Here is a 12,276-nt window from a genome sequence, read left to right on the forward strand (position 1 = left end):
GCATGTGCTTCCTCCACCACTGCCCCCAGGGGCGATGGCTCCTTTGATCCTGAGGCAGCTCATTGCTGCTTGGGTGGAAACTGAACAGCGCTCTGATTCAGGGGCAGAGTCAGGCTCTTTCCTCTGCAGAAGAGCGAGGGACTCCACAGGCTCTCCCAGTCAGTTGCCTAGACTTGTGCACACAGGAGGTGGTAGTGGAGGGTTTTGTTGCAGCAGAGAGCACTATCAAGAGCTCTGATGGCCAGAGGGGCAAATCCACCATGCTTTCAGTCATAGATTGAAGACATCCATTGTGACAAGAGTATTGTGCTTTGGCAGAGGTGAGGGGGAGCACCTGCCGCCACCCCCAAGGCTGTGGCCACAGCCGCTGCCAGTGGCACCATTAAGGTAAAAAACCTCTCCACTCCTGCTGCAACTTGCTTTAGCTAAGCCCCCTTGTCCCCACTCCCCTTTTACTGATATAGGGGGAATCCTTACTGGATTCCCCTTTGCCAGTAGAGCTTCGAGCCTACCTAAACCGGGCCCAGTTCGAGTTTGCATAAAACCAGAGCTGACCAGGTTTCATTCAAGCCAAACTGGGTTTTCCAATTTTGTTCATATCCCTCCTCTCAGATGGTTTAAGTGTATGTATAAAATGGGCCAGTTTGGATGAAACATCCAGGCTAACTCCTTCCACACATGATTAGGGAAGTGTGCACTCTTGTCCTTCTCTCCCTCCAGCATGCTGTTCCCTCTCATAATCACATGATGGGTGGTTCATCTGAACCGCCTCTCACATTTTTTAAATCCCATTTTGTAGTATTTAACTTGCTTGTGAGGGACAGTTTGGATAAACTACTTCCCCTATGCAATTATGAGAACGGGAGCCGTGTGCAAGTGGGATATGAGCGGGCATGTCCACAATTACATGTGAACGGGGCTGGCTTAGATGTATCATCCAATCCAGTTAACAAACACATGTTTTGAAACACATCTTTTTCATGTGAATGTCGCTTCAGGAAGTCAAGACTGAGGTGCTTCTTGTTGAATACACAAGTGTATTCTTGGTGGCAAACTTCAGTTTGCTTTGGCATAATGTTTGTAATAGCCAGCCTTTTCAGATATGTCGAACCTTGGGTAACTGTGCAGTGTTTATATTTGCATATTTTAAGATTGGTGTTTTAAAATACCAAATGTATTAATGCTTTCAGACTTACTATGATTCAGATGTGGATATATTCTCATGGGGAACCCCAATCACCACAACAGCTCTCTTCACCATAGTACTGCATTTAGCAATTGAAACCAAAATCTGGGTAAGTTACCAACATAAACATGACAGGGCAGCTTTCTCCATTTATGTCTATCTTACAAGTGCCAGTTTCAGTTCTTTTTTTTTTAATTAGTTGATTTTATTAGCAGTTCCAATGGCATAATGATGTTGCCAAACTTTGTAACTGCCTGGTTCAGAATGCACACTTGCCTAGCTTGTAATGTCAGATGCATTATGAACTGGACATAATTTCTTTCCAAAGTTATTCTATAGCTAAGAACATAAAGAGATTGAGCATAAGTGTATTTTTTCTGTGGCTTGGACACTAATAATAGATCAGAAAGAGTTAAGTAAATGCCCCTAAAGGAGAAGTTTTAAGGAACTGCACAACTATTGGCAAACCCAGGGTAGCCCCAGGCCCTTGACGGAAAAGGGAACTTAATTATAAATTTTATTTATTTATTTATTTAATTTGACATATTTTTATACCACCCAAAACTTACGTCTCTGGGCGGTTTACAAGAAGATAAAAACAACATTAAAACATTAGTTAAAAACAAAAACAAGAAATTTAAAACAACAATTTAAAAAAATTAAAACAATATTCTAAAACAACATTAAAAACAATCAAAATGGTATCAGTTAAAAGCCTGGGTGAACAGATGCGTCTTTAAAGACTTTTTAAAAATTGTCAGAGGGGGGAGGCTCTTATTTCACAAGGGAGCTCATTCCAAAGCCTCGGGGCAGCAACGGAAAATGCCCGTTGCATCCAATTAGTATCCAGAACCATCCCCACATCCTAATCAGTAAAAATAGATGCTACCAACATTACAATGCACTGTAGAACTCTGAGGTTGGGCGGGGAAAAGTTTTTTTGTTTTAATATTCTCCAGAGATACTTGTTGTATTCCATCCAGTATCTTTTATGTTTTCTTGTTTAGAATTTTTCCCCAGTAGAAATTTGTCCCTGTAGCGGGGGGGGGGTCAGAAAAGGAAAAGAAAGGAGGAGAAAATGGAATTGTTTGAGTAAACTTAGTTAATTCTCGATAAGATTACCTTGTGTTTGTTGTGATCTATTCCTCCATAGTGGGACTGCTTGATGGGGCTGATTCTGTTCTGGTTACAAAGATGTTTCAGTAGAACCGCAGCATGTAGAAAGGCTATTTTGCACTGATCTCCTGTGTGGTATCCATGATGTACTAGCAAGTATTTCCCCATCTGGTTGGAAAAGGGAGTATTTCGCTTCTCTAGAGTGTACAAACTCAATTGTTGTGTTCTTGGTACTATATTCTGAGAAGTTACTGCAATTGCAAATTAATTTTGAATGTGTTTCTTTTAGACTTGGCTACATTGGTCATCTTGTGTCTTCAGCATTGCTTTGTTCTTCTTTGTGGCTCTCATTTACAACGCATCTTGCCCAATATGTTATCCTCCATCCAATCCCTACTGGACTATGGAAAAACTGATGGGAGAGCCTATGTTTTATCTGACCTGCCTTATAACACCTGTTGTTGCTTTGCTTCCCAGGTAGGGCATTTTTCCTTGTATATATTTGTTAGGAGTTAGATTTTTGTCACTTTTAATTCTTTGGCGAAAAGATATTCGGAACTATATTGCTCAGCTGTAGGCATTGGCAGATGCAGGCATCATTCAAATGTGCTATACAAGCCCAAATGAATCAATGGTTTTATTTTTATTAGCCATTGGCCATAACAGATATATGAAATGAATATAAAATAAACTGCAGCAAAAAAATTTGTTGCAGAGTAAAATTAAAAAAAAATTGAATTGAGCAGCACAACACATGCCACTTGATGTGAATAACTTTTAAGAGTTTTGTGTGAAACGTACACATGGGAAAGGATCAGGATTATGCCTACTTGCCTTGAAGTTCACTTATATACATTAATCTATATGCATTCATTCTATATGTATATAATCATATAGATTATGTACATTAACCTATATGAATTCATTAATCTATACGCATATACCAAACCAACATAGGCTCCCTGCTCATAATCTGTGCCTTCTGTTTTTGCAAGACACAGGTTGTGCATTGACAGCCTGTGCATAAAGATCCCTGCATAAATAGGAATGTGAGTGCATGGAGGTCAGGGGCGGGGCCAGTAGACAATGATCCTAGTCTGCCGTCATGCATCCATCTCTGCACTACATTATCATCTGCAGAGGGTTAAAGACAAACACCGTACAAACCTTTATCCTCTGTAACAAACCATATTGATGCCCCTGTCAAATGGAATGTATGTGAAGTAGTTGGGACTGCATGGAAAGCTCTTTCAAAAGAAAAAAAGCTAAAATCCCATCAGTCTGCTGAGGAAGGGAGAGTGAGTGGATTGGTTCCAGCCCCTACTCTCCTTGCTAATCACCAGGCTTTGAGCATTTTTTTTTTTAAGAAAGGAGGATTCTGCATGCACAGCTTTGGCTCCTGGATCAGAAAGGGAGAGCAAGAGTGAGAGAGTTGTGGGGGCGAGTGAGAGAGTTGCGGGGGGCTAGAGTGAGCAAGAGAGTTGTGGGGGGCGAGAGCGAGTGAGAGTTGTTGGGGGGCCAGAGTGTTATGGAGGGTGGTACGAGTTGTGGGGGGCAGTAAGAGAGTTGTGGGGGTGGCGAGAGAGTTTCAGGGGCAGCGAGAGCAAGCGGGAGAGTTGTGGGGGGGGGCACAGGCTCTGTGCATGACCTCACAGATGTGCTGGGTCAGCTAATTAAAAGTTAAGTTGTTTGTGTCTCCACATCTCTATTCTCACAACATGCAACCTTTCCTCACATGGGATGCTAGCAAATTACATTTTCCTTTCCTCATTCTTTGGTTTATTTTTTCTGTACTGACATTTCCCCCTTTCTCAGATTTCTGTACAGAACACTCCAGGGGACACTTTTCCCAACCCAACTTCAGCTTGGACGCCAGTTATCTAAGTTGCCACCAGAGGCTCGCAACCAGTTTTTAAACAGATGGAACATGAAAAAGGACACCGATACCCCTAAATCCCCATGTGCTCCTTATTCTCCAGAAGAACTTTATTTCATTTCTAGTGACTCATTAAAGGCCTGTAACCAAAACAGTTCCACAGACTTATCTCAACATGGAAATGCACTAGCTCAGCCACCAAAAATAAAGACGCAGTCAGGGTCCACAACAGGCGTAAATATTCCTGTCTCTCCTCTTGGTGCTCAGATATGTGAGGAGAATGGACATTTTTCAGTGGCTTCCAGTCAAGAAACATCTTTGGATTTTCACAGAGTACATGGCACTTCAGAGCTGGAGCCAACATTGGTAGAAGAAACATTTCAATGGCCAGCAGTAAACCAATCAGACTTCAGCTTGTTGAACTGGATCACATCAACTCCGTTATTTGATGGCATTGAAAGAGATTTTCCATGGTCATCAAGTGGTTTACCAAATATGAGGCAAGGCAATACAGCTCTAGCTAGCTGCAGTTCTCCTCTGGACTTACGGGACTTAGCAGAGCAGAACTCAGCCAGTTTTCAGGAGCAAACCAGGAGATCTGCAGATGGCTGCTTTAAACACGAATCTCTTGAGTCGACTTTTTTATGACATAGGCATTTAGCATATATATTTGTTTCTATTTGCACAAAAGAAAATGGTGTTGCTCTAATTGTTTCCAAAGATTAAACAGAAAATCAGAGGTACATAGCTATATTTTTAAAAGAAAATTTAAGCACAATATGTGAAAAAGGCTTTATATTCAAATAAAAATACATTTATGTATTTATTTTTCATCTCATTTTATACAAAAATGCAATATGCTTATTGTTATTTACTTCTTTTATTCTGTTACTTGCTCATTTACCAGGTCACACCTATTGGATTTCTACCCCAAGAATGGTTAATTTAGCCATACTGGCCCCCCAATTTTTTTAAAAAAAAAATCCTGTGCTGATAAATATGCACTGCAGAAACTTGTCATCTAACTTAATACAATGTAAAAGTCCTCATCAGGATGGTGGTTGGTGGAGGAGGGTAGGAAGGAATATATGCATGGCAGTAACTTATAGAAATAAAGCTGACATTTTCCAGATGTGAGCCTATTTTAATTCTTCAACAGTAGCTGCTTATGTGTTATGGGCAAACAATAAAAAAGATCCATATTGCAAATATGTTCTCCTCCCTGGCTTCAGTGAGCAGTTCATTTCTTCATTTTTATTTTATTTGTTTTATTTGTATACATTTCATGAATGGCCATTTCTCATATTAGAAGAGCTGTGTGTGGCTGCCTTTTCCCTCTAGCACCAGCCCACACTGCTCTGGTAGAACAGGCATCTGAATCTCACCCAAGGATAGCCTAGTCCCAGGAAGTAACACTGATCTGGGAAGCAGCCACACACTTGGCTCCTCCTATGTGATATTTCTGATGCTGGTATTATCCAGGGTAGCATCAGATAGAGCCTCAAGGGAGTGGAAGCAATGTTGCTTCTGTAATGTTAGGACCAGCTGACAAGTTCTGCTGAACTTTTCTTGTGAAATATTGTTAATGAAGGCAAAAACCACAATCGTATTCCATTCTAGCCGAGTAGGTCTGGTTGCATGTTCATAACTCAGTTACTTATCAGATGATGGCTGACGTGTCTATGAACAGATTGCAGATTAATCCAGGCAGTCAGAACTTGCATATCACACAATTATCAACTCAAACACAACTTTTAAAAAATGAATTAAATTCACATATTTGATTGAGATTCATCAAATGTTGACTAATCAAGTTGTTTACAGTCATTTTTTTTTCCTGCAGGACTTGAGATTTCCAAGCAGTTTCCCATCTAGATACTGGTTGAGCCCACTTAGCTTCTCAAATCAAACATGATCAGGATTATTTGGGCCAGTATAGCCGCACATGAATGAACCAGCCTGCAGCCTACTTAAATGCAAGCAACATCGTTTTGTGAGTGATCTTAATACATACCCAAAAATAGGTTCCACTGAGTTCCAAAATTTGTAGGATTAAAAGTTAAATTTTTGATCTTCCTTTTTTCGATGGTAATCAAAAATACAACATAATGAAACTTAATGGAGTGTTCTGTTTTTTGTTGACCACTCTAGGTTTTCTACTGTCTGAAGTCTATGGCACCTTTTAGGCAGGTTGTCATTGCTCTGGACATCTTGTATGAAAAATGTAACATTAATTATATTATTATTATTATTGTTTACACAGTCAGACAGGTGTTATTGACTGGTTTGTTTTATCCAGACATTGAGTCCTTCCTAAGGACCTGGGATGGCTGAATTTTATTATCAGTGTTGTTGCTGTTATTATTATAGATATCATCACAGAATGTAGGCTGTTCCCAGTAAAGTTGCTTTTTGTAATTGGCTGGTGGTGATTTCTGTGGCCCCTATGGTGCTGAGGTGCTCTTCAATGTCTTTTGGAATTGCATCTAGGGTGCCAATTACCAGTGGGATTATTTTGGTATTTTCTACAACCTTTTCAATTTTATGGTTCCACCAATCTTTGGCTACCAGTAGCTTGTATTTTTTGCAGATGTTCCAGTGTATCATCCCTGCTACCTTGTCATGCCTTTGTTTGTAGTAAGTCTTTGTGATCTTTTTACAACAGCTGATTAGGTGGTCCACTGTTTCATCTGCTTCTTTACAAAGGCGGCACTTGCTGTTTGTTGTTGATTTTTTGACTTTTGCTCTTATTGCATTTGTCCTTAGTGCCCAGTTTCTTTCTTCAAGTTGCCATTCTTAAGCCATTGCCAGGTCTTGGTGATGTCTGATTTTCCACTTATATTGTGCAAATATTGACCATGCAGGGGCTTCTTTTTCCATTTTTCTGCTCGGTTCGTGACTTGTTATTTCTTGTAGGCCTGCTTTGTTTCATTGGTGTTCAATAGTTTCTCGTTATTGACCATTTGAAGTGCATCATCTTCATTGTCCTTTATATATTCTTCAAGACCTCTTTTCTCCTCCTCTACTGTTTGATGGACTTGCAGCATTCCTCTTCCACCTGAGCTGCGAGGGAGGTATAGCCTATCTACATCACTGCGGGGGTGCAGAGCATGATTGATGGTCATGATTTTCCTGGCCTTACGATCTAGCGTCTCTAACTCTGCCTGGGTCCAGTCTATTATTCCTGCAGTGTATCTGATCATAGGTATAGCCCAGGTGTTTATGGCTTGTATGGTGTTCCCGCCATTGAGTTTGGACTTGAGGATTTTTCTAACTCTCCTGATATATTCACTTCCAATTTTTCTTTTAACTTCAGTGTGTGCAATATTATCAACCTGGAGAATGCCCAAGTATTTGTAATGTTCTTTCTCTTCCAGGTTCTTGATGTTGCTTCCATTGGGCAGTTCTATTCCTTCTGTTTTTCTTATTTTTCCTCTGTTCATTTTTAATTTAGCACACTTGTCTAGTCCAAACTCCATTGCTATATCGCTACTGAATATGCAGACAGTGTTTAGCAGTGATTTGATTTTTGATTGGGACATTCTATACAACTTCAAATCATCCATGTATAGCAAATGGTTTATTTTACTTGATGTTTTAGATGTTTAGTATTTGTGAAAGTGGAGTCATGGCGATTACAAACAACAGAGGGGATAGTGAGTCACCTTGGAAAATACCTCTTCTAATGCTAACCTGTCCAAGTGTCTTGCCATTGATTGTTAACTCTGTACTCCACATGCTCATTGCTTTTTTTTATAAATATCTGAATGTTTTTGCTGACACCAGTTGTTTCTAAACATTTTAGTATCCATGTGTGAGGCAATGAGTCGAAGGCTTTCTTGTAGTCAATCCATGCAACACTTAGATTTGTTTTTCTTCTCTTGCAATTTTCTAAAATCATTTTGTCAATCAGCAGCTGGTTTTTTGTGCCTCTGGTGTTCGGACAATTTCCTTTCTGTTCAACTGGAAGCTGTTTGTTAGTTAATACGTGTTGCATCACTTCATCTGCTATTATTCCAGTTAATAATTTGAACATGGTTGGCAGGTCTATAATTACTTGGAACCGTACCTTTTGCTGGGTCTTTCATGATGAGATGAGTTTTCCCAGTTGTTAGCCATTGTTCAATATCACCTCCTTGCAAAATGTGATTGAACTGTTTTGATAGTTGTTTATGAAGGCTTGTTAGGTGTTTAAGCCAAAAGCCATGCAGTTCATCATCACCTGGTACAGTCCAATTTTTAATTTTCTTTGTTCTTTCACTTATTAATTCTGGTGTTATTATTAGATCTTGCATTTGTTGGTTACATTATTATTAATTATTATTATTATTTATTTGATTTCTATACCGCCCTTCCAAAAATGGCTAGGAGAAGAGAAATAATTATACAGAGAAATAATAAATAAATAAGATGGATCCCTGTCCCCAAAGGGCTCACAATCTAAAAAAACTTAAGATAGACACCAGCAACAGTCACTGGAGGATTTGTTGGGTTTAGTTAAGAGATACTGTATGATTCAGGCATTTTGTGGCACAGATTTTTTATGGTATCGTTTAAGAACTGGACACAACTGAGCATTTTCCAGAATCAGAAGAGGGACGCTGCAGTTTTAGATTACTTGAGGAAGAAAAACTGAGTAATTTGGAAACAAGACCTGGAGGAGAGGAAGGAGCCTGGATCACCCTCCTTATGATGCAAGGCTACAGCATCTGGGACTTTCTAGTTTGGAAAAGAGGCAACTATGGGGAGACATAAGTATAAAATTATGCATGGAGTAGACAGAGAAATTCTTCTGCTGCTCTCACAGCACTAGAACTATGGGTCATCCCATGAAACTGAAAGCCAGGACATTTAGAACCAACAAAAGAAAGTGCTTTTTCACACAGCGCATAATCTATGGAATTCTCTGCCACAGGATGTGGTAATGACCACTAGCTTGGATGGCTTTAAAAGGGGCTTGGACAAATTCATGGAGTACAGGTCTATCAACGGTTACTAGCCTGATGGCTATAGGCCACTTACAGCCTCTGAGGCAAAATGCCTCTAAATACCAGTTGCAGAGGAGCAACAGCAGGAGAGAGAGGGCACGCCCTCAAACTTTGCCTGTGGGCTTCTCAGGAGGCATATCTAGTGGGCCACTATGTGGAACAGGATGCTGGACAAGATAAGCCTTGGGTCTGAACCAGCAGGGCTGTTCTTGTGTTCTTAAGCCCGTTGAGGAAATGGTGCTGTCAAGCTATAATTTCATCCAGAACATCCCTGTTAGTAGAATGCAATTTTTACCAGCTCCCACGGGGTCAGATCTTAGTGTCATAAAAAGTCATGGCAAAATTCCCACTGATGTTAAGGCCTGCACATGCCATGAAGGATTGCACATTCAACCAACAGTGGTCAAATATGCTCTGACAAGCCATGTGGGCCCTGAAGCCTCAAGGGCTTGGTTAGGTGCCAGTATGTCCTGTGACTCTTCCTCTGCAGTATTAGCTGAAGCTGAACTGTGGAAGTCATACTTTTTCCATTTTTAACAATGTGCAGCCACAAAGCTAAACCACCTGAATAAAAATTAGTGAATTTTCTTCTTTGCCACAGATACTTTGCAATATATTCAATGGAAAAATGCATACTCTCCCATCCATTTCCAGTCTATTTTACTGTGATGTCTAAAGACAGTGGTTCACATTCTGACTAAATTACTCAGTAGGAAGTCCTATTGAAATAAGTAGTCCTTTGGAGCAGGGGCAGATTAAGCCTTTTGCCACCCATAGGTGGCCAAGGATTTGCCTCCCCCATTGCAGCGAGGGTAGGGGTGGTAGGAGGAAAGTCCCCCCTTTTTCCTACTAAAAGCCACCACAGCAGCGGGATGGGGCAGCGAAGGCCACACAGCAGCAGCTGTGAGGAGGGGGGCCCGAGGGGAAAGTAAAAGTCCCCCTTTTTACTTTAAAACATTGTTGCGCGGCAGAATGGGGTGGCAGCGGCTGCAGCAGGGAGAGTGGTGGTGGAGTGAGGGGAAAGTTCCCCCTTTTACCTTAAAGCAGCGCTGCTGTGTGGTGGGGAGGCAAGGGAGCGCTCCTTCCAGCTCCCCTCCCTCCTTCCCAAATGAGTGCACACACCCCATCTGCAGCCCGTTTGGGGCCTTTAAGGTAAAGGGGGAACTTGTCCCTCACCCCACCACCACCCTCCCTGCTGCAGCCACTGCCACCCCATTCCACCGCCCAGTGGCGTTTTAAAGTAAACGGAGGGACTTTTACTTTCCCCTCCTCCCCACAGCCACCGCTGTGTGGCGTTTGCTGCCTGATCCCACAGCACAGTGGTGGTTTTTAGAAGGGGAAAGGGGGGGGTCTTTCCCCTCACCTGCCCCTCTTGCTGCAGCTGCCCCTACCCCAGAGAGGGGTGGCAAAATTTGAGGAGTGGCAGGTCTGCCAAGGTTGCACCCAAGCAAGCTCCATAGTGCTTGCATTGCCAGACTGTGCAAGGTGTCAGCACGTCTCCAGGCCAGCAGCCATTGGCCACAATCTTCAACGAGGTGCGCTGAGCACAATCCTGCTTTTTTGAAATAGTCCACCCACCCTTGGGCATTTAAATCCCTTCAAATGCCATGCCATGCCATGCTATGCCATCCCTTTTGACAACGATAGTACTGCCATCCTTGTAAGAACCCGGGGGGGGGATCTATCTCACACAAGCACAATTTCTGGTGGACGGGATCTGGGGCAGTGTTCCCTCTAACAGGCATTCCCAGATGACTACAACTCCCATAATACCCAAGCAAAAGCAATTGCAACTGAGGGTTCTGGGAACTGTAGTCAACATCTGGGAATCCTTGTTAGAGGGAACACTGGTCTGGGGGACTTTATTTTCCTGTTACACAGGAAAGGAAAGAGAACATTATGACATCCTAGATGGGGATATGAATATGAGGGAGGGCAAAAGATCCTGGGGTCTGGCCCGCTGTGACCAAGGATGCTCTTGCAATGGCTCATCCCAGCAAAACAGTCCATGGAGACCAAACCACACTCCTGCCACCATGACAGCTTGCCACCAGGGGACTAGCATTCTCATGAGAGGGCCAGTCTACTGGGGAGGACCTTAGACTCAAAAACCTTCGGTCTTCCATCAGACAGTGTGCTCATGAGTTGAGCTAACCCAAAAAGAGGGGGCTGCTTGCATGGGGCCCCTGTTCACTGTAGTTAATAATAGGACTTTTGCATTGTGACCCCTCCCTTCCTCCAGGGAAGCCTTTCGCGCACCCAAAGGAGAATTTGATGCTCCACATGTCCAGCAAGCATAGCCAGCTGGGCAGACTGGTGAAACACCAGGACCAGGGACAGATCTTTATTCTTATTCGATTTTCCCATGTTTGGACTGTGTTACGCCATATGCAGATCTGCTGCTGGAGGAATTGTGGGATAGGGGAGCCCCGATTTCCAGTGACCCCAGGAGAGTTGGGTCACCATTCCAGGCAAAAAGAAAGATAGACATGTTCAAATGGGTGGATAGGCTGGTAGAGGGCACACTTTGACAGCTTGTTTTGCAGCAGTTGCCAAGACAGAGCTGTTGCCGGAGTACCCGTCCCCATGGCTTGCTTGTATAGAGCAACCGGGCTGGGCAGCATCTGGGCAGCAATCCCTAACTGAGCATGTCTCTATGGCCTGACATTCTTATGAAAGAGAGGTCTGTGGGAGAAGCAGATAGCCTCACATATTCTGAATCCCTAATACTAATCACTAATGTGACTTAGCCATTTGATAGGCAGACAAGCTTGGGTTGGGATGTGGCAGCATTCCAGTTGCCAGACAACTGCTTTCTTGGATTGGAGACAGAGTGTGGGGCAAGTGCTCAGAGAAGCAGCCAGCAAGGCATGCAGGCATGGAGCGGGCACAATCCCAGGCAGGTCTGTGCTGCTGTCTCTATGATTACTGTTCCAGAAAGTGAACGGAACTATGGTTATGGCGCCATCCGCAATTGGACATAATGCTGCCGCCCAAAAACCTCAGGTTACGGCGGCAAAACTCACTACAAACTGAAGGTTCAAACTGGAGTTGGGCGAGACAAACCTCAGGTCACTTTTGCTGCAAAACTGCAGTTGCACACATTTGGA

The 12,276-nt window shown here is 42.6% G+C and overlaps 1 protein-coding gene across 3 annotated transcripts in view; it reads left to right on the forward strand.

The window, feature by feature from the left end:
• Window positions 1-5,309, forward strand: part of ATP10A (ATPase phospholipid transporting 10A (putative)) — a 169,894-nt gene extending 164,585 nt beyond the window's left edge. For all 3 annotated transcript variants that reach the window (XM_053311535.1, XM_053311537.1, XM_053311536.1), the window contains 3 exons: window positions 1,191-1,295; window positions 2,592-2,779; window positions 4,118-5,309. In XM_053311535.1, the coding sequence (XP_053167510.1) occupies window positions 1,191-1,295; window positions 2,592-2,779; window positions 4,118-4,826 (1,002 nt within the window). In that variant the 3' untranslated portion in view covers window positions 4,827-5,309. The remainder of the gene's footprint in view (window positions 1-1,190; window positions 1,296-2,591; window positions 2,780-4,117) is intronic.
• Window positions 5,310-12,276: the final 6,967 nt, after the last annotated feature.

Source organism: Hemicordylus capensis, chromosome 3 (assembly GCF_027244095.1).
Source record: "Hemicordylus capensis ecotype Gifberg chromosome 3, rHemCap1.1.pri, whole genome shotgun sequence".
In the NCBI taxonomy this organism is placed as follows: domain Eukaryota; kingdom Metazoa; phylum Chordata; class Lepidosauria; order Squamata; family Cordylidae; genus Hemicordylus; species Hemicordylus capensis.